A 22,893-nucleotide genomic window follows, 5' to 3' on the forward strand; every position below is an offset into this window, starting at 1 on the left:
CAAAGCCTCTCTTTGGCTCTGCAGCTTCATGAGTAGTGACTTAGGTGAGGAGTAAAGAATTCGTTGGCTCAACCTGTGAATACTGAGGAAGGGATGGGGGACATGCTGTTGCCTTGGTCAGGGTACCAGGGTCCTTGCCTCTGGTACAACCTCCCCTCCCTGCCAGGCCTCTGCATGTTGCTCCTTCACCCTAGAGCAGCTGTCCTCTGCGCTGCACCTGGTAAGCTCCTGCAGCTTACCCGCCATCCCCTTCAGGAAGCCTGCCCCGATCTCCACCGCTCTTCCCTGAGCTCCCAGGGCTCAGTGCTGCCCTACCTAGTGTGCTCTCACCCCTCAGTTTTATAACTGATGTTTGCCTTACCTGGCTCCCCACAGTCCCTGAGGTATGACAGACTGTCTCTCCCAGGTGATAAAGAACCGGATCCATTCATTCCGGGCCTATGGCATTGCAGTGCGGGGCCGCGCCAAGGCCCTGGTGCAGGAGAACATCATCTTCCAGGGCAAGACCAGCAAGACCATCTTTCAGCAGATCTCAAACAACCGAGAATGTATCCTGCAGAACAACAAGTTCTTGGTCTTCAAAAAAAAGTAAGTGTCTGGGGTCTGCCTATGGTCTTCTAGAACCACAGTGAGGTCACTAAAGAAGCCAGGCCCAGCGACCGTGGCTCCCTTTGCTCTCTGTGGTCCTGCCAGCTTTCGGCCCTGATCAGGTCATGCTAGTTGGTGCTGAGGCCCTGCGCCCGCCTCCCTGGGAGGAAACAGGCTTTAAGAGTCCGCCGTGTGTGGCTGCAGACTTCAGCTCTGCCAGCCACTGGCTGTGGAACCTCGGGCAAGCTACTCACCAGCTGGAGCCTCAATGAAGTCCACTTACTAATGTCCGCATTGTGGCACCGATTTACAATAAAATCAGGTCCCATGACCTCGCAGACAGTCTGGGGTATTCCAAAAATGTTAACTACCTGGTGCTGCTGCTCTCACTTGGTTTTACTGCCAATGCCTCTGTGTGGCACTGTGGCTTCACACTCCTCTGTCCCGAACCCCTCACCATCCTTCCCTGTACCCCCTTTCAGTGATATCCCCATCCCTCCCCACTCTGTTCTGGCAGCAAGACCTCTGTGACCAACTTCTCCCAACATCAGAGTTCAGTCACGCAGTTACTAGGGCCTCTCAATTCTGACACCTCCTCTTCCCAGTGGCCATCACCCCTGTTTGCGTCTCAGGACCCCTCACCCTGACCTGTGGCCCATTGCCAGGATGCTGTTGTACTTGTGTATGGATGGACTCGGTTCTGCTTGTGTGGTGCTCTAGCCTGGTTATGAAGGTAACGATCGTTATCCCGGTGCTGGCGGTGTCACTCCTCCACCGTGAATAGCCCTGTCGTGCGGCACCAGCCTCCTGCCTGGTCGCCCCACCCCTGCAGGCTGTCCTGTGCATCCTGCCAGATTAATCTGTCTAAATCAGCTCTGGTCATGTAACATCCATGGTCAAAAACCTCTGAGGGATCCCTCTATTCTATAGTAGTGATCGCTATTCCTTTTTTAAATTATATAGTTTCAGTAAAAACAGTTTTGAGGAAACCTTACATAGTATACTTAAAAGTATTTTAAAGGGATCCCTGGGTGGTGCAGCGGTTTGGCGCCTGCCTTTGGCCCAGGGCACGATCCTGGAGACCCAGGATCGAATCCCACATCGGGCTCCCGGTGCATGGAGCCTGCTTCTCCCTCTGCCTGTGTCTCTGCCTCTCTCTCTCTCTCTCTCTCTCTCTGTGTGTGACTATCATAAATAAATAAATAAATTTAAAAAAAAAGTATTTTAAAAAAACAGAAATTCTAATCTTTTCTGCCCACATCCCAGCAGATCATATCACGGACTCCCAGGAGTTTGCTTCCTCCTGCCTCTGTAGAGACCCCAGGATACAGACAGCGCAGACCTGTCAGCCTGGCATTATCCACTGTGCACCGTTGAGTCCTAATTTTCCTTTCCAGGCTCGTTCTCTGCTTCCAAACTCAAATGCTGGCAATTCTTTGAACATACCTCCAGGCTCCTCACTTAGCCTACATAGCCAGCTTCTAACTCCACACCTTTACAGTCCTTCTCATTGTAACATAATCACCATAAGAATGTGCAGAAGAGGGACACCCGGGTGACTCAGCAGTTTAGTGCCTGTCTCAGCCCAGGATGTGATCCTGGAGTCCTGGGATCGAGTCCCACATCGGGCTCCCTGCAGGGAGCTTCTCCCTCTGCCTATGTCTCTCCCTCTCTCTGTGTGTGTCTCATGAATAAATAAATAAAATCTTTTAAAAAAAATGCAGAAGACACTGTCAGTGGCTTAAAGAATTTAGGATTTGGTGTAAGAGGTGGTTCCTTATAACTCAAATGACAGAAAGCCCTGACCAGAGCTTTCCCTGACCCTTCATAATCTCCATAAGAACTCACCAACTTGGGATCCCTGGGTGGCGCAGCAGTTTAGCGCCTGCCTTTGGCCCAGGGCGCGATCCTGGAGACCTAGGATCAAATCCCACGTCGGGCTCCCGGTGCATGGAGCCTGCTTCTCCATCTGCCTGTGTCTCTGCCTCTCTCTCTCTGTCTCTCTGTGACTATCGTAAATAAATAAAAATTAAAAAAAAAAAAAAAAAAGAACTCACCAACTTCTGTCCCCTATAGATTTATGGTTTCTAGAATGTCATATAAAAACGGAAATCATACAGTATGTAGTCTTTCGAGTCTGGCTTCTCTCACTTAGCCTGATGCACCTGAGATTTGCCCGTGGTGTCACGGTTCATTCACTCTTTTTGTTGCTGAGTGGCGTTCCATCATATGGATGCACCACAGTTTGTCCAACCATGCGCTGAAGGGTACGTACGTAGTCTCCAGTTTCAGGTGACTATGAATAAAGCTGCCATCCTCATGCGTGTCATACACCGGGAGAGGGGAGGAATGGAAGAGGAGAAAGTCCCTGATGTTCTCCAGGTCCTTATAGAGACGGGGAGATTGAAGCTTATAGAGGGAACTGGTCCAAGGTTACGTGCAGAGTTGAAAGCACAGCTGGAGCCAGAATGCAGGACTTCTGCCTCTTAGCTCCACACGTGCCCACCTCCTTGAGCTGTATCACTAACTTGGAGGCAGCACCTACACCTGGACCCGGTGAGCTCGAGCCAAAGGTGAGATTGTCAGGGCATTCAGCAAATGCTCCAGACTCTCAGAGTTCATGGACTGGCCTTTTGCACCTCCAGGTCTGACACATGGCGCCTGGTGAACCCACCAGCCCGGCCTCACCTGGAAAGCTCTCTCCGAGGGCCCTCTGCAGCCCACAGTGGGCAGAAGGTGACAGCCATGGCGACTAGGATCACAGCCCGTGTGGAAGGTGGTTACCACAGCAACCGCAGCGTCTTCTGCACCATTTTGTAAGGATGGGAGCTGTGGAGTGGGGCAACTGGAGGGCTGTCCAGACTCCGGGAGCAGCAGCCCCACACCCCACGCTAGGCTCTGATGGGTGTTCAGCTGAGCCAGGAGGTAAAGGCAGCGTCAGGATGGAAGAAGCAGCATCTGAGGGACTCTGGGCCCCTCTTGGTCCTCCGCCTCCCTGTACCCCAGAGAAAACTGGCTTCCTGGGGACAAAGAAAGAGAGATGGGTGGGTTTCCTGTCACTGAAGTTCTTATAGAGGTTATGAAGAGTTGGGGGAAATTGATACTAAAGCTTTAGTTGAGTCTGTTTAAATGGCAAGGAAGTTTAATTTACACACACCAAACCTGGATTCTTGTCAGGAAGGAGCAGATGGACTCCTGAGGGAGGAGGTGATTCTAGTGGGGTGGAGAGAGCCCCAGAGGCTTCCCCTTTCCTGGACCCGTCTTGATGCCCACAAGGCCACAGCCACCCCCCCCCCCCGGCAGTCTGCAGAGGCTAGAGGAGTTGAGACTTGAACATGGACCATGAGGGGGACTGGGAGCCCTTCTGGAACGGCTGCCCCCGGGATGACCAGGGACATGCTGAAACAGAAGGGCAGTGTGGAGAAGGCCTCCTTTGAGCAGCCCAGGTGCCAGGCTGGGAAGGGCAGGGATGCACAAGACTCCACTCTGCCCTCAGGGAGCTCCCGAACTCGGGACCTGCATCGCGGGGGTTCAGAGTCTGCGCATGCCGCTAACAGCTACCCCTCCTGGCACCAGACTTCTGGAGATGGAGGCGCCCAGGACCCCTTGTCTGTATCCGTGCTCTCATGGATAACTGCCTGCGTCACTGACCTACCACGGTTCCCCACTCTGTGCCTTGGCCCGTGCTCTGTCCCCTTCTTGGCATGCCCTTGCCATCTTGCACCTGTCCATGTCCCACCTAGTCTGTGAGGTTTAGCTGTGACACTGCCTTCTCCAGAGCTCCCCTCCCTTCAGTGACAATGCTCTTCCTCCTCTGAGGCTCTGCTGCCCTTTCTCTGCTCCGTCTCAGGTACTGAGCACTTTCTGCCTTGCTTTGGAGTTTTCTGGGTCCACCCCTGTCCCACTCACCTGCCTGTGAGCTCCTGGAGAGCAGGACCAGGTCTCACGGTCTGTCCCCAGTTCCCAGCCCAGGGGTGGGGTAGGGTTAGTAGCCTGAGTGAGGAGAGGAAGGGCCTCCCAAAGGGCTTTACGGAACTGTACTGTGAATGTTTCAGGGTTCCAGCGCCAGGTGGGCTCAGATCCCACCCGCTTGAGGATGGGGGGCTGAATGCAGGACTGGCTCAGCCGGAGCAACCCCCCTCCCACTCGGCCTTTCATGCAGGGCCTTCACCAGCCTGTCAGGGTGGCTGTTGTGCACCTTGCCAGTGACTTCCCAGGCTGGTTGTGCCAGGCCCTCGGTGCTGCTCTCCTGGGCAGGGTGGAAGGGGGTAGCTAGAGGGAGCCAGGAGCACTGGCTTCTTTCTCTCTGGGGACTTTGGGCACAAGAGCGCCGGCCCCTCCCATCCCCAGCACTGTCCTTTGCACTTCTCTGGTGGCCCCAATGTGAGTCGCTGTACAAAATGCTGCCTTTGTTATTTTGTAATGACTTTTCTGTGAACCGAATGCTTACGAAAATCTCTGCAACCAAAATAAAGTTATATATTTTAAAAGAAACCCTCTCGGGAGACTTTTCTTGGCCTGCGTTCATGCTAGAATTCCCAGGTGGCTGGATGCAGGCACCCACTCAGCCTTCCCGAGGCACTGCTCCTTCAGCTGAAGGAGACCGATGCCCCCACGGTCTCGTCCGTTCAGCATGTTCCCACAATTCTGGGTCCCAGGGTCTGGGTGGCCAAGTCAGGGAGTGGATTGCAGCCCCCCACCCCCTGGGCTATGTGGGGAGGAGCAGTAATGGTACCTGGAGTAGAGGACAAGGTTTTGAGATCATGAACTTGTTTTTCCTGGCTTCACCCAGCACCTTAGTTTTTGTCGTATCTGCATGCCAGCTGAGGAGAAAGTTAGTACTTAATATTTTTCTTCAAATTCTCTTTTTAAATTATTTTTCAGAAGAGTTTTAGATTTGTAGAACAAGTGAGCAGACAGGTAGCACAGAGTTCCTGTATTACCCTCCCTGCCCCTGTGGTACCACACGAAGACTGTAAGATGGTCTGTCCATCAAAACCAACCAGTATGGGCTCATTGTTATTACCTAACATTAAAGTGCTACTAATGTAGTCGTTCTCCAATGTCCTTTTCCCATCTCAGGATCCTATCTTCGGGGACGCCTGGGTGGCTCAGCGGTTGAGCGCCTGCCTTTGGCTCCGGGAATGATCCTGGAGCTCCAGGATCGAGTCCCACAACGGACTCCCAACGTGGAGCCTGCTTCTCGCTCTGCCTCTCTCTGTCTCTCTCTCTCCCTGTCTCTCTCATGGATAAATAAAAGTATTTAAAAGGGGGGGGGGGGCAGCCCTGGTGGCTCAGTGGTTTGGCACTGCCTCCAGCCCAGGGCCTGATCCTGGAGCTCCAGGATCAAGTCCCACATCGGGCTCCCTCCATGGACCTGCTTCTCCCTCTGCCTGTGTCCCCCCCCCCACCCATATGAATAAATAAATAAAATCTTTTTTTAATAAAATCTTAAAAGATAAAAATAAAATAAATAAAAAAGGATCCTATCCTAGACATTTAACCTTGCAGAACTAAAATGTTTACATCACTATTAAATGCAAAGGTAGTATTTCCTAATACCCATCTAAAACAAACTTAAAATATTCATAATACCACAAGCAAATAAACCTTTGTTGGAACCAGATATATTACTGGTTACTGCAGTTTATCTTGACTGGCAAAACCTCATGTGCTTTGATATACTAAAACTGTCTTCTGTTCCATCAACAGTATGCCAAATACTGACTTGGTGAGGTCATTGCCCTATTTTTTACAAAAGGAATTGAGGCTCTGAATGGTGATGCTTGTTAAGGCCCAGCAGGTGAAAGTTCGCTGTCAGATGTTCAGAGCTTATAGGCAGGAGAAGGCTGTTAGCTAAAGCTTTGGCAGAAAAAGGAACCGTGGAGACCCACACAGTGCCCACATTCTGCTCAATCGCTTGGAGGTGGGCTACCCATCCTTGCTCTCCCGTGGGTAGGGGCAGGTAGGAAGTGAGCAGCCTGCTCCGGTCAAGTGCGCAGGGCCCGTCCAAGAGAACCTGTTCTGTCTTCCCCTCAAGTGAGCCAAAATCTATCTCTCTCCCTGGCTAACTCCTACCCATACTTCAGGATCTTACTTCATTATCACTTCAAAGACCATCTTTCCTGATCCCTTCAAATCTCAGTAGTCCCCCTCCTCCCATGTTACCCCATGATGGCACTGAACCCTCCATATTGCAAAAATCTATTGATTTCTCTGATCCCTTACCCCATGCCCTGTGAAAGCAGTCCTATTGATCCTCTATGCCTGACACAGACTAAGACTCACTAAGTTGGATGCATGGGTAGATGGATGGATGAATGGAGGGATGGGTGAGGAAATAAACCCAACCCCACTCCTAGCATCTCTCTACCTTCTGGAGCCCCCAAAGGACATCTCTTCCCTGTGTGACAACTCTCCAGAAATTTGCAGACAGCAGCCTTCTGCTCCTGGGTCCACCCGGCTCCTAGCCTTCTTTCATATATGCCATATTGTAGACTGTCTCACCATATCCTGGTCATTTTTCCAGACCCACTCCAGTGGTCTGGGTGTGTCAGGGAGAGCCCAAAGGCAGAGTGGAGGCATCCTGTCCTGCATCTCAGGAAGGATCTCCCAGCTCTCCGAGTGGCAATTATAGGTCTGAAGATAGGATTCTCAAAGAATACTGTTTCCTTGGGTCACTTGCTTTTGGACTTCAGTAGCTAAGGGTTTCCCCTCCAGTGGGTTGTCACAGGTGAAGGCCTAACCCTGGTACAGAGTGCAACAGGTCTCAGCTGCCCCCTCAGCCTACCCAAATATCTTGATCTATGGCTTCCCTGGCCTTTCCTGCTGGCCAGTCAGGCCCACACATTGGTGCCTATTGATGGGAGTGTACAAGCACAACAAAAACCAACACAGCTTCATCCAGGTCTCCATATCCTGTTGAGGCCACAACCCTGAGGTGGTCTCTGCAACTACACACTTGGCACACTCGTGAGGCCGGCCCTGACTGTATGCTTGGGATTCCCAAACCATTCATAGCCTTCACCTTGTTTGTTCCTCTGTCGATGGCGCTGACATTTTTAAAACTGCTTTTCAAGCCCAAGAAAAGCCCTGCTTTTTCAAGGAGGTCCTGAGTACAGGGAATGGTGGACACAGTGTGGCCAGACCAGATACAAGCTAGCATTGTGTCTTAGAACAGTGCTTGATCCTACATAGTCTTTAGCAGCCCTGGCCCACTTTCCCTCTCCTTCCTTCCAACACAAAAGAAATGCTGCTCTCTTTCTCCATGAGGAAATGGTTCCTCATGGTGGGTTCCCACAGGACCTGATGGACTTGTTTCAACTGTAAGCAGTTTCTCTCAATTTGAACATGCTCATCCTATTAGATCTTTCTCCCTTGTCCAGAATTTTGCATGATGCACTTATGGCCCTGGGGCTCCAGAACCCATCCACCATGATTAGCATCCTTTTTAAATGAAGTCCGGCCTAGCATGGCCCTCCTGGTGCATTCTGAGCAACTCACAACACAGCTGTCAACATCTGCTTGGAACACTGTTCTTGCCTGAGCACAGCTAAAGATCCTGATTGTCAGAATGATATTTCACATCTTGGTTTCGGCCCATTATTCATGTCATCTATTTGGGCTCCTTGGATAAAAGGCTGATTCCAGGGCTAGAGCAGGGAAAGTACAAGATGGCTGGAATATTTTGGGCAAGAAAGTAAGGAAGCACCCTTAAAATGATGAGGATACAGGAGCTGGTTTGAAGGAACTCGATTGGCCAGATGTGGTACAATCTGAACATCAAAATATAATAGTAATAATGTTCACAAAATAAAGTAAGAATCTACAGGTCCATCCTGATAACTAAATGAACAAAAACATTTTAACAGGAGAGAGAAGAGGGCTTCCTCTGTGTAAGAAATGATAGGGTTAGAAAATCATTTTGCAACCATCTTGGTTAACTGATTCAACAAGAATCTTCAACTGAAGCTAAAACTCATGGTGACTTCATGATGGAGAACACAACCTAACCAAGTAATAAAAGCGTCACAAGTATAGAACAAACATCACATGACTCTGCCGTGATACACTTGGAACATAGCACCATGTCTGATTTTCCCGCCAAAAAATGTATATCCTGGATCTAAACACAAGGAAACACCTGACAAACCCAACTTGAGGGACATCCCACGCAGTACCTGACCTTACTCTTAAAAACATCAAGGTCAAGAAAGCAAAGGCCAAGGAACTGTTTCAGATAGGTTAAACAAGACCAAAGGAGTGTGATCGGCAAAATTTGAAGATGAACTGAGGGCTAGATATTAGAATGGCGTCACTGTTCTGTTTCCCGCTATTGATGAATGTGCCGTGGCTGTGGAAGAGAAAGTCCTTGTCCTTAGGAAACATGCTACAGTCCTGATAGGTAAAAGGGTAGGATGCTATTCTCAAATTTTCCCAAATGGCTCAAGAAGAAATCTATAAATGCATCAAGCAAATTAAGTGGGACAACATATCAATGGTGGGAGAATTGGGGTAAAGGATATACAGTTCTACTTTTCTTTCAATGGTTTTCTAATCAGGACACTAAAAGTTAAAAAAGAAAAAAAAAGGACACTAAAAGTTTCTAAAGGGAGACACTTTAAAGAATTTTATCTAGCTATTTCCAGGTTGAGGACTCCTGTAAGTGTTGTTAAATATTTCTTTTACCTCATCACTGTTAACAGTGTCCAGTGGGTCAGGGCCACAGGCAGAGACTTCCCTCCAGGGGACAGACTTCATTCTGCTAACCAATGCTCAACAGTTGAGATTATTCTGCAAACTCCAAATCTTACTAAAAGTGCAAGCATCTAGCCCACAGTCCCCCTTTCTTCAAAAAAGACACCGAGGTGGGGGTGGGGGGGAAGACATCAGAAGACATTATGGCAAAAAACTTTGTGGGATCAAGGTGAATGTGTTAGTAAATAAATGTTTTTGTAGAGCTAGGGAAAAAACCTACTATGATTCCATTATCCTACAGGTGTTGACTGCCTAACATCTCAGCCATGGAAAGAAGGTGCAGTTCATGTACTGTGATCATTCAACAGACACTGACTGCTTATATGGCACGTACTAGGCTAGGTTCCCTCTCACAAGCCTTCTCAAGTAGATCCATAAACCCCTGGATGCAGAGAAATGTGTTTTTCAGTCAACCCCTGAGAACGTATCCCCTACATTTAGCAGGTACACTGTGGGCAGCCAACACAAATATTTATTTGCCTAAGTTCTAGAGTTTTGCCCATTGGCACCACACCTCTGTGTGAGTGAAGACAGACTGCTTCCCCACCAGCACAGAGGTTGTTCAGAGTCCTGCTCACATGCTGTGATCCGATCATTCCTGGAAATGAAGTCTCACCGTATCAAACCCATCAGAATCTAAAAGTATTCATGGAAACACATTCTACCCTATGAGCCCACCAGGAGTTCTCTTCACCTAGACAGATCAGGATATTCTTTTTTCTGATGCAGAGTCACATGCCTGATTTTCACAGCAGCTTAAAGACAAACGGGGTATTTAGATTTCCTGCTCACACCTCTCTGTTGGAGGGAAACAAAGGATGTACTTATGCCACTACCCGGGATCAGACACAAATGAGACAAACCAGCACAGAGCCTGGGAAACATGCACTCTAGGCATGACCTCAGCTCAGAAGCAGCCTGAGAACTGCATCCAGGGCTCAAAGAAACACAAGGACGATATGTCCTGAATGAGTCATCCCAAGACTCATTTCCATGTCTTCCTTCAGGGTTGGCCCCACTGCTGTGTGAACTTCCCACCCGTCGCATTTTCAGAGAGAACTGATTTATCTTCCCTCCTTCACTTCCTTCCTTCCCTCCGTCCTGGCTCCCCAGTGCTGAGAACCACAGACCTCAGCCACTCCTACTGCCTTAAAAGCACTGTAAAGATTTGAGCATTAGCCACATACAGGTCTAGGTCTCATTCCTGCGCCTCACAACGCCCTGCCAGACACTGACTTCTCCATCACCCTGTTGGCGGGTAAGGTCAAATGATGGTCAGCATCCATTCCCATCTCCCGGGGTGCCTTCCTGTAACCAGACACTGGAGAGATGACACTGATTTCCAGATTCCCTTGCTGCTTGGATTCTACATGCAAATTAGGTTCCTACATAGGTACAGTTGAGCCTTGCACAACACAGGGTTGAGCTACATGGATCTGTTCATGTGTTTTTTTTCCAATATAGTGCAGTATTGTAAATATATATTTTAAGGATTTTATTTGACAGAAAGCACACACAAGCAGGGGGAGGGGCAGAAGGAGAGGGAGAAGCAGGCTCCCCGATGAGCAGGGAGCCCAGTGTGGGGTTTGATCCTGGGACCCTGAGATCATGACCTGAACCGCTTAACTAACTGAGCCACCTGGGCAACCCCATAAATGTACTTTAATATGTTTTTTTTAAAGATTTTATTTATTCATGAGAGACACAGAGAGAGAGAGAGAGAGAGAGAGAGAGAGAGCCAAACACAAGCAGAGGGAGAAGCAGGCTCCATGCAGGAAGCCTGATGTGGGATTCGATCCTGGGTTTCCAGAATCACGCCCTGGGCTAAAGGCAGCACTAAGCCGCTGAGCCACTGGGGCTGCCCTAATATGCTTTTCTTAATTAAAAAACTTAAAAAAAAAGTAAGCTAGAGAAAAAAACTTAAGTTTTTTTAAAGATTTTATTTATTTATTCATAGAGATGCAGAGAGAGAGAGAGAGAGAGAGGCAGAGACACAGGCAGAGGGAGAAGCAGGCTCCGTGCAGAGAGCCCTACGCAGGACTCGATCCCGGGACTCCAGGATCATGCCCTGGGCTGCAGGTGGCGCTAAACCACTGCGCCACGGGGGCTGCCCTCTAGCTTACTTTGAATATACTATACAATATATATGACATACAAAATATGTGATAATCAACTATTTACAGTCAAGAGTAGTGACAGTTTCCAGTCAAGAGTAGGCTATGAGAAGTTTTGGACGTATCAAAAGTTATACGTAGTTTTTGACGGCACAAGGAGTCGGCATCCTTACTTCCACAATGTTCGAGGGTTAGGTGTACTGTCATATGCATGGGTGAGCCTCAAACACTTATGCTAAGTGAAAGAAATCAGACACAGAGGACAACATGGTGTGTGATTCCATTTACATGAAATACCTAAGTAAGTCCATAGAAACAGAAAACAGATTATTCCTTACCAGGGACTCAGGGAAGGACAAAATAGGGTGTTTCTGTTTAATGGGTACAGGGTTTCTTTTTGGGGAGATGAAAAAATTCAGGAACCAGATAGTGGTTGGTGGCACAGCATTGTTAATGTACTTAATGCCATTGAATTGTACATTTTTAAATGGTCTTTTAAAGGTAATGTATATATATTTTACCAAAAGAGTATGTGACCAATCCATGTCACACAGCAAAGACAACCAAAAGACCCACCCTAAAAGGGGCCACAGACTTGGCCATTGGAGTCTGGTGATAACAGACCCCCTGCTGCCACCTGTTGCTGCACAGCCACAGAGGATCTCAGGCTGACCCTGAAGCCAGGGAAGGCCTCTCCAGCCAGACACCACCAGATCCCACAGTATCTAGTGTGTCCTTGGCATTCAGTGTAAAATTCTTTCCCTCCCCATAGACCTGTTGGTTTTTGCAAATGCCCTCATCTGGTTAAGAAAAATTCTCTTGACAACCACCTGGACATAATTCACAAAATGGTGGAACATAAACTCAGCCCTCAGACTTGTTTTTTACTACCAACTGAATCATCAACTGTCATGACGTGCCAACTACTTTGCAGTTGCTTCTGGACACGTTTGATACCAGAGGCACCAAAAATGAAACCCACAGCAAGTGCAGTGTTGGGGAAATGCAGACCGACAACTCCTGCAGGGGCCCAAAAGAGGCAGCTGGATTTGACGGCCTGTGTCTTCATCCACAGAAGGAAGGCGGGATCCCCAAATCCATCAGTGGACGCATAGTAACCACCACAGGTACAGCCCAGAACCAGACTGGCATCCGGAGCTGGGCCCCGTACGCTTCCCAGAGCCCCAGCCTCTGGGACCTGGGACACAGGCTCTGTCCTGGCAGAGAGGTCTTGGATCTTCTCTCAAGGTCCTCATCCTCCCATAGAGTTGGCAGTGGCCGGAGACAGGGGGCTCTGCTCTGCAGAGTTCAAGTCTAGTCCCTGGGTCTTCAGAGCTGAAAGGTCTCCACCATCTTCAGTCAAGGAACTTGGTCCCAAATCAATGCCTTCCATTCAACTCATCAAGCACCTCTTGAGACTGGGCCTGGTGATGGCCTTGGTAGAAGAGACAGGGTCATCAGATAGTCCCCGCCCTTGGACAGTTCACAGTGTGACAGAGCCTGTAAGACACCTAGACAAATAACTCCTGGCAGGGTGTGGGGCCCACGAGACAGGGACATCTACAATGCTCCAGAGACCGACGAAACGGCTCCTGCCAGCCACTGGCACAGCATGGGTCCTGCATCGCTGCATGGGGCTCGGAACGGCTGACGGTTGTCAGGGAGCCAAGAGTGCCAGATGCCGCCTGCCAATCGGGCCCCCGTGCAAGGGTTCAAACCAGCAGGCCACTCTGGCTGGCTTCATTAAGCCCTCATTAAGCATTCTGCCCAGAAACCTCTTTTTGCTCCTGTACGATTGCCCACTTTAGAGCAAACCATCCAGGGAATTGGATCAGCTGTTGGGGGATGGCAGCTATTGGTGGCAGTGCTGACAATGGTCAGTGAATGCCACCTTGGGGCCAACAGGGTGGTTCGGTAGGTTAAGAGTCTGCCTTTGGATCAGGTCATGATCACAGAGTCCTGGGATTGAGCCCCACATCGGGCTCTCTGCTGAGCGAGTAGCCTGCTTCTCCCTCTCCCTCTGCCTGCTGTTTCTCCTCCTTGTGTTCATTCTCTCTGCCAAAACATAAATCTTAAAAAATTAAAATAAAAAAAAGAATGCAACCTCGGCTCAGAGGTAAGTCACTGAAAACATAGGGCCCCACAACCAGATTCAGCCCTAAGGAAGCATTCTGGTTTCTGTCCCCTGAACTCACAGAGAAGTGCCCACTGGGGTCGCCCCTCTCTGAAAGGACACAGAAGTTGCCATGGCTGGGCTTTTGCCTAAGAAAGGAGGAACAGCCTAGGCCACAGGAGCTCGGTGAATCACCATCTGGAAGGACAAGAAATTAATCAACTGACATAGAGAATGGGTAAGTTACAGCTCATCCTCTGTGGGGAATCCTCAAAGAAAAGCCAAGAAACTGTACAACATTCCAGGAACAGCAGTTGATTTAATATAAGGTGTAAAAATATAGGTGGTAAAGCAGCATCTACATTTGACAGTGCTCTGGGCAAAACTGTAAAGTGATGCTGGGCAGAGACAGGCAGAGATGCAAAAGCAACAAGTCTGACCTGCTGGATGCTGGATATAAGCAGAAAAAAATTTTTTTTTTAAGATTTTACTTATTTATTCATGAGAGACCGAGACATAGGCAGAGGGAGAAGCAGGCTCCGTGTGGGGGGGCTCAATGCCGGACTTGATCCCAGAACCACGCCCTGAGCTGAGGGCAAATGTTCAACCATTGAGCAACCCAGGTGCCCCTCCTCATTTCTTTTTAAAACCCCATTATCACTGATTGTGCACAAAGACACCTGAGAATCAGAGAGATCGTCTCAGAGAGATTGAATCTAAGCTCCAAGGACACAGGTTCCCAGGGGAATGGCACCAGGGCCCATGCCCCCAGCAGACCTGCCCCTTCTCCCCTGGCCTCCTTAACTCCTGCCTGCAGACCTGGAAGGGTTCGAAGGTCTGCACCTCAGATTCCATGCTCTGGCTGGCAGAGAGCTCAGCCATCTGGTCGGCTCCCCTGTGACACACACACAAACCAGCCCACCTTGGGGCCATCGGGAACACCATGAACACCCCACTCCCCAGCCTAGAACCCGGGGGTTGGTCTCAGAGCCTTGGTATCCTCCCTGCCAACCCCACCACTCTCCAGCCCCTGCTGCTGTGACCCTCAAACATCTCCCACGTTACCACTTCTTTTACCTCTGCTGCCATCACACACCTTGAGGCTCTTACAAGGTCTCTTACCTGGGTCACATGGCACCTGCTCTCCCTGCTGAGTCTTGCTCTCCTGCCAAGCCATTTCCACAGCACACTGCCATCTTTTTCTTTTTTTAAGATTTGAGAAAGAGAGAAAGAGAGCGTTCACAACCCAATGGGGGGAGAGGTGGAGGGAGGGAGGGAGGGAGGGAGAGAGGGAGAGAGAGAGACAGAGAGAGAGAATCCTCAGGCAGGCTCCCCACTAAGTGAGGAGGCTGTAGTGGGGTTTGATCCCAGGCCCCTGGCTGGGATCATGACCTGAGCCAAAACTAAAAGCCAACTGCTTAACCAACTGAGCCACCCAGGTGCCCCATGGCAACTTTTCTAAGATACAAATCAGACCCTGCATCAAACCCTATGAATCACCCCCTCACTTTAAGGATAATTGATTAGGGTCTGCAGTGCAAGCTCTGCAGCCAGTCCACCTGGGCTCATATCCAGCTCTATCACTTACTAGATCTGTGACTATCAGATTCCTTAAGCCCTTGGTCCCTCAGTTTCCCCACCAGTAAAATGTGGACAACAGCAGTACCAGCCTTACCAGCTCTTTGTGAGGACTAAGTTAATGCATAGAAACTGCTTAACAGCACCTGGTGAGAAGCATTCTGCAAATGGTAGCTACTATTTTCAGATTTGTGCTTTCTATAGATCTTCAAGGCCCTGTCTTCTCAGGCCCCACTCAGCTCTCCAGGCTCTTTACTCTCCTGCATCCCCTGTATTCCCCTCCCAGGGTCGTCCAGCCCTGCTCACCCTCTTCCCTTCTGCTCTGGCCACTGAGCCTTTGCTCAAGACACTGTCATTGCTGGCTGTGCTCTTCCCTCTGTGGCTTGTTTCCCTCTCTCACAACTCTATTTGACTATTTACAATATCCCCTGCTGGAATAGAAGATCCTTGCGAGCAGGGCCTTGGGCGTCTGAGTCACCATGAGTCTTCAGTGCTTAACAGACGCTCAGGAAATATTAGCTCAAGAACTGAAACCAATGGTGCAAACCAGACAAGCCCAGGCCCCAGAAATGCTGCCCTACTGAAAGTAATCAACAGGAACACAGTCTTCCCTAGAGGCAAATCCTAGAAGTCACGGCACATCTAGAACTTCATGGCATCCCAGTTTGCTACAACTCTTCCCACTGGAGCAGCCGGAAGGAGGCAGATCCTTGTGAAATGAGCAAGATTCAGGTGCTTTAACAAAGCAAGTCCCTGACTGAGATGGAAAACAGATTAGGAGGCAGAGGAGGAAGCAGCAAGGAAGAGCCACATCTCAGGTGCTTGCTGTTTAGATTTTATATGACCTGACATTACCAGGTCATTACTAAGTAAAATAAATGCAAATATTTTTATTTAAAAGAAAATGTTAGAGAAGAAAAAGAAGGAAGAAATTCTGGACATTTCCTATAAAGCCATTCTGTTGAGCAATTTCTATCTTCTTGCAGATTTCTCATTATGAAATGAGAACTGTGTCCCCTGGACAATAATCTAGCCCCTGGAAGCTTATTTCAAAATTCAATGACCACCATAAGAAAAGCAATTACCTCCTAATTAAACATTAAGATGATTGTTTAATGTATCAACATACTGCGGCCAACAGTTACAAAATAAAAACAAAGCCTCCCCACTTCCCCTTCACACACTTCAGTCTTCTTCATACTCTGATGGCAGATTACTCATACTAAAAGACAGTTCTGCTCATGCCTTGCCCTCATTCAAACCCTTTCAATGGCTCCCCATTGCCTTCAGGATAAAGAACAAACTCCTAAGTGGGTGTTAAAGATCCTTCTCCTTTTGGCACTGACCTACTTGAATAGCCTGCCTCATTTCCTCCTAATCACCTTCAAATAACCCCTGCTCCCATCAGAATGCAGCGAGAGCCCCTGCTGCGCCTTTATCTTTTTCCCACCTCTGCCTATAATGTTCTTTACCCACCCCCAAACTCTTCTTGTCCAAATCCTGCCTCCCTGTGGGACTCACTCCAATGCTACCTCTTCCACAAAGTCCTCCGTGATGTCCTCCATAACACAGGCTGCCCACCACCTCCAGGCTTCCACAGCCTTTACTGGAGATGATTCCCCTCTGTTGATCCCTGGCTGGCTTGTCTTACAGTTATTTCTGAACATAATCTCTACCTCCTGATAAACTATAAACCAATACATTTTCCCCTCACACTGAACATATGTCACGCAAACAGAAGGTACTAAACAATCCCGAATGACTAACAAATGGCAGCAAACAGTACAAAATGGTCAGCAGCCACCCAATTTATCACTGTGCTTAGAGAGGGAGCAAGTCTGGAAACACAGGAACTCTATCCAGTGGTCAGAACATTTGGTCTACAAACCTGTTTCTACTGAAACCCCCTAATTACTCTCATTATTTACCCAGAGATCTCTCAGTCCTGCAGGATGTGCGTGTGTGAGAGCTTGTGCACATGCATGCATGTGCGTGTGTGTTGTACAGGAGGAAGGAAGCCGAGTGGAGGAGGGGGATGCTCATCAAAACCTGGCAGCAGCAACAAAGAAGCTCCTTCTTCAGGGAAGACAGCTCAAAATCCACGAGAACCAAGCGTGTCACTGCACTTGCTGTCAAGCACAGAGAGGGAGGGTACGATGAAGTCCTGCCAGGCAGCGGTTCTGACTTTACGGAGTCGCTGCAGAGCTCGTTAAAATACAGTTCTCCTATGCCCAGTTCTGTGTCTCTCAGTTGGGGTGGGGCTCAGAGTTTGCACTTCTAACAAGCTCCAGATAATGCTGATAGGGACCTCACTTGAGGGATCCTCCGTGTAGATGGGCAAATTAATCAAGAGGTTCAAGGTAGGAGGATCAGCTGTGGTACATGACACAGGCATTTTGTTGTTGTTGTTAAAGATTTTATTTATTTACTTCAGAGAGAGAGAGAGAGAGGGAAAGAGAGAGCCTCAGCAGAGGTGGGGAGGCCACAGAGAGGCAGCCTCCCCTCCCTAATGAGCGGTGAGACTGACACAGGACCCCATCCCAGGACGGTGAGATCATGACCTGAGCTGAAGGCAGATGCTTAACTGACTGAGCCACCCAGGAGTCCCTCAACACAGGCATATGGAAAGCCAAAAAAGCTAATTTTTAATCAGATTAAGGCAGGCACATGGAAAAACAAAATCATACCGAGATTTTTCCCTCTCGCTTGTAATTCAGAAACTAAATACTACAGGGTAGCCTGGAGAGTTACGGACAAGGGAGTTGGGAGACCTGGGTTTGAGTTCTGCTTCTGTCACTAGTTAGCTGGGTAGTAAAGACCCCTCGCTACCTTCTCAGGACATCACTGCACCATTAGAACCACAGATGCTCAACCAGAAAAATCTCCAGGATCAGGTCTTACATCCTATGATCTCACAATGTAGAAAACCTGTTGGCAATTTAGTTCCAAAACAAAATACTATCCCATTTCTATAGAAGATGCTTAAAGATACTGCAATTTGGGGCCCCTGGATGGCTCAGTTGGGTAAGCTTCTGCCTTTGGCTCAGGTCAGGACCTCAGGGTCCTAGGATGGAGCCCCACTTCAGGCTCCCCGCTGGGCAAGGAGCCAGCTTCTCCCTCTCTCTCTGCCCCTCCCCCGACTTGTAGGCAACTACAGATGCTCAAATAATAAACTCTTAAAAAACTCTTTAAAAAAAAAGATACTGCAATTGCAAACTTAAAATATGAGCAATAGTTAACAGTTAAATGGGAGAAGAGCCCAGAATGAATAATTGCAATTATGAAGACTTAAAGAACCTTCCCTTAAACAAGTTTCACAAATAATAACCGTTCAAGATTGGGGATCCCTGGGTGGCTCAGCGGTTTAGTGCCTGCCTTTGGCCTAGGGCGCGATCCTGGAGTCCCGGAATCGAGTCCCATGTCGGGCTCCCGGCATGGAGCCTGCCTCTCTCTCTCTCTATCATTTAAAAAAAAAAAAAATCCTTCAAGACTATACCATGAAAATAGATTTTAAAATATACAGCAAAAATACTCTATTAGGAATACTACTCAGCCATAAAAAAGAATGAAGTCTTGCCATCTGCAATGATGCTGATGTTGCTAGAGAGTACAAAGCTAAGTGAAATAAGTTGGAGAAAAACAAATACCATATAATTCTACTAATATGTGGAATTTAAGAAACAAGCCAACGAGCAAAGGGAACAAAAGAGAAACCAAGAAACAGATTTAATTATAGACAACAAAATGATGGATACTAGAGGTCCGGTGGTTGGGAGAAATAGGTGATGGGGATTAAGGAGGGCACTTATCATGATGAGCTGGGGTCTCGAATGGAAGTGCTGAATCACTATATGGCATGCCTGAAACTAACATAACACTGTATGTTAACTAACTGGAATTAAAAACTTAGGTTAAAAAAAATTAAGTTAAAAAATGCTACAATTTAAAAAACCCAGCTACCTTTCTGCAACCCTCTGGAGGAAGCAGGACATGTTACAGAATGAGAAAACAACTCACCAGTGGAGCAGAGCTGAGGGGAGTTGTCCAAGGAGAGAGTCCGGCCCCCCTTCCCCGCGCTGGCCCCCTCTGCCTCCCCACACTGCTCCTGGGCCTCCCAGCACACAGCTCTCTTTAAAGAGAAAAGGCCGCCTTCCCAAGATAGTGGCCACAGGAATGGGAGTAACAAGTGACCTTCCCATAGCTCGTCAATGAGCCCCCATAAAGCTGATGACCCGGCCATGTGGGCCGAGCGGGACGGTACCCGCAGTGGCCCGGGGGACCCCCTCTCCTGTGGATCCCGGGCAGCCTCAGCCTTGCCGTCCACAGGAGTCACTCTCCCCTCTTCCCCAGAAGCCCTCCAGATGCCGCTCTTATCACCCTCAGCCACATGAACTGGCCCAGAGAGGAGACCCTACAGGTTCTTTGCGGCACCCTGGCTGCTCCTGGGCCATGGGCAACAGAGACTGTGACACCTGAGGTGTCCCAAGGTGGCCAGTGTGCGGCTGCAGCGCTGACTGGGTGCCTGCTCCCCAGCCTGGTCTGCCCAGCTGCCTCGGGTTAAAGTGAACGGCATAGCATTAAGTCGATAAGCCTCCCAGGGAGGTAGGTCACCCTTAAACACTTTATCCCCCCTCAACAGATGGGGGAATGACGCCACGGGAAGATTAAATGACCTGCCCGGCCTCACACAACCTGCCGCAGGTGGAGCCCGTGGCGGTCCCAGCCCTGGAGTTGGCTCATGAATGGAGAGAATGCTCTGGAGAAAGCCCTTCCGGCAGTAGGAGGCCTTGTACCCCAGAGGTGAAGACAGACAAAAGCAGAGAGGTCACCTGCTGAAGACCCTTCCATGGTCCCTCTCTGCCCGTTTCTCCAGATCTCTGTGACAGAAGGACTTTCAACCACAAGGATGGGTGGAACGGGTGTGGGTGCTGAGAGGACAGGACAGGCCAGCAGGGAGTGAGTGAGGGGCCTCCGTGATTGGCATCAGAGGAGGGGTCAGGCCCAGCGGGGTTCTATCCGGGCCCTGGGTCCTCTGCACCCCACAGGGGCAAGTCACTGAGAGATACAAGAATGAACCGGACCATCCCTGCAGTCAAGAAAGGTCACTGAGCAGCATACCCAAACCCCTAAAATACCAAGTAGAGACTAGAAAGGGCCATAGCAGATGGGCTGCTAGACTTGGATGATGGGAGCTCAGGTGCAGCTGTGGACACAGGAGGGTGCTCTCAGGGCAGGCTCTGTGGAGTGGGGGACCAGGCCACGGAGGGCAGGAGAGTGACACCTGCAGAGCTGGGGAGGACAGAGAAAGTGCACAGAAGGGAGATGGCCCAGGGCTACCCTGAAGACCAGGAAGATGGACGGAAGGACCAAGGAAATGTGCAATAGGGTTGAGGGACTTCGGGTAGGACAGGCAGGTAGAAGCCCTATCACCAAAGGCCGTAAGTGTGGGACTAAGGAGATTGACCTAGGCTTCTGGCCACAGTGCTCAGCCCTGCACCTGCTCACAGCAGGCCCCCATTAATGCTGTGGAGCAACATGCAGGAAGGCAATCCCACGTGTGTGAGATGAGGGACAACTGTAGAAAAATATGCCACAAAAAGTGCCTCCACTCTTTTTATCAGTTGGTATCTGGTCAGGACCACTCCTAAGTTTAGATCAACTATCTGAAGCATTTGCTATGTTCTGTCCCAAATGGAGACCGTAAGACTTGCCATCGGCTTCTCACCCAAGAACGCTGTGAAAATTAATGATGAGGTAATGTCTGAAATGCTCAGAGCTCTTCAGAGATGTGTGGCAAAAGGCATCACTAGTATTAATATTTAAAGAGACTCTACCCAGCTCTGATCTCTTTTTCTGCAGACTAATGTTACGTCCACAGGATAAGGTGATGCCAGATTGGCATCTACATAAACCAGACAGTGCCCAACATAGGTGCCTGACCCTGGGCCCCTTTCTTACATGTTGCTGATGGGACCCATGATCCCAGTGATGCAGGGCTGGCTCTGGATCAGTTATCCAGGGCTACCAGAGAGCAGGGGCAAAACCCCATTTTTCAGACAGTCAAGAGAGTACCTAGTGAAGTGTTCAAGAGGAATCATTTTAGCAAAACCCACATCCTAAGCCAGTTAACATTTTTAGGTCTAATGCAGCGCCCAAGAAAGGAAGAAATAAGAATATTCCATGGGCTCACTTATAAATCGAGTGGTAAGGATAATTTCAAAAGTCAAGGGGGGAACAAAACAATCTATTTCCTTCCCCCCAAGTTTTCATGTCTATAAATACACTCACACAAATGCACCCAAGACCACTCTTCGTTATGAAAACACTACCAGTTTGGCATTTGCAAGATAAACCATAGTTGAGTCACCATCTTGCTTTCAACCTCTGAAGCTCAAAAGTGCTCTCCAGTAGCTTCTCTCTTCTTCTTAAAGAACTCATTCATCCCTATGGATCATAAAGTAATACATGTGCCTAGTAGAAAGTTATGTAATTACACTTGACTCTTGAACAACGTGGGTTTCAACTGCATGGGTCCACGTAACATGAGAGTTTTTTTTCCAATAAATACTGTGTTTTCCTATTTTCTTTTTCCTATCCTACTTTATTGTAAGAACACAGTAATATGTGTAACATACAAAGTATGCTCTCAGTGCTTACCAGTAAGGCTTATAGTTAAGTATTAGGAAAGTTTAGGGAGAGTAAAAAATTACATGCGGATTTCTGGCCAAGTGAGGCGTTGGTCCCCCCACCCTGGGTCGTTCAAGGGTCAAATGCTCATAGAAGGAAGAGAGAAGAAAGCCAGCTTCTTTATCTTTTGGCTATTTGTGCTGATAAGCAAAGGAGCGGAAATGTGGGTACTGAGAGGATGGGTAGCTGACATCAGCACTGCGGGGCGTCACAGGCCTCACGTCCAGGGAGCAGTCAGGCAGGAGTGGTTTCTCCACACCTGACTGAGGGAGCACCCGCAGCTGTCTGTTCCTGAACTCAGTGGTTCCAGGGGCCACCTCCTGATTCCCACTCTTGCAGCCCTTTCACAATTCTGTAACATTCCATCCATGCATTATATCCCCTTTTATTTTTTTCTTTAGTATTTATTTGAGAGTGTGTGTGTACATGAGTGGGGGATGGGGCGGGGAGGAAGACCTGAGAGAGGAAGAAGCAGATTCCCCTGCTGAGCTGAGACTTGGAGCTTGAGCCCAGGACCCTGGGATCATAACCTGAGCCAATGGCAGATGCTTAACCACTTAGCCAACTGAGCCACCCAGGCGCTCCTTAAATCCCCTTTTAAAGAGATCTACAACAATTTGTTTTCTATACTTCACTCTGATTCATCGCTCTCAAAAATGTGCTTTTAGAGCTGACCCCTGCCCTGTGTGGCCTGAGCCAAGCAGAGCAACTGGTGTGGCTAACCACCTCCTCTCATTTGGCTCTACTCTGTGACGGCGACCACAAACTAACTGGCCTCCTTTGGCAACCCCAAGACACAGGTGACCCACAGTTAGTTACTGACCAAGCCTGAGGCCTCCTCTTCTAGCCCAGCTGGGCTGTACCCTCCTCTCTATGGACTCCCCAGCCCTTCCAGTCTAAGCATGGCACTTCACATTTCTCTTTATTAACATTTATCCACTATATCTGGCCTAGGGTTCAGCCTGTAAGATCTGCTGACTCTGACTCTTCCCAGGCCCCACCCTCCCACGGGAATCAGCTGCCAGTCATAATCACAGCAACACCAAAGGAGAGAGG

The 22,893-nt window shown here is 49.0% G+C and overlaps 1 protein-coding gene across 4 annotated transcripts in view; it reads left to right on the forward strand.

Moving 5' to 3' along the window:
• The window catches only part of FBXO10 (F-box protein 10), a 63,926-nt gene extending 58,844 nt beyond the window's left edge, over window positions 1-5,082 (forward strand). For all 4 annotated transcript variants that reach the window (XM_055301832.1, XM_055301833.1, XM_055301835.1 and 1 more), the window contains 2 exons: window positions 407-588; window positions 3,234-5,082. In XM_055301832.1, the coding sequence (XP_055157807.1) occupies window positions 407-588; window positions 3,234-3,408 (357 nt within the window). In that variant the 3' untranslated portion in view covers window positions 3,409-5,082. The remainder of the gene's footprint in view (window positions 1-406; window positions 589-3,233) is intronic.
• The last annotated feature ends 17,811 nt before the right edge of the window (window positions 5,083-22,893 follow it).

This window comes from Nyctereutes procyonoides, unplaced genomic scaffold (genome assembly GCF_905146905.1).
Source record: "Nyctereutes procyonoides isolate TBG_1078 unplaced genomic scaffold, NYPRO_anot_genome, whole genome shotgun sequence".
NCBI classification, from domain to species: Eukaryota; Metazoa; Chordata; class Mammalia; order Carnivora; family Canidae; genus Nyctereutes; species Nyctereutes procyonoides.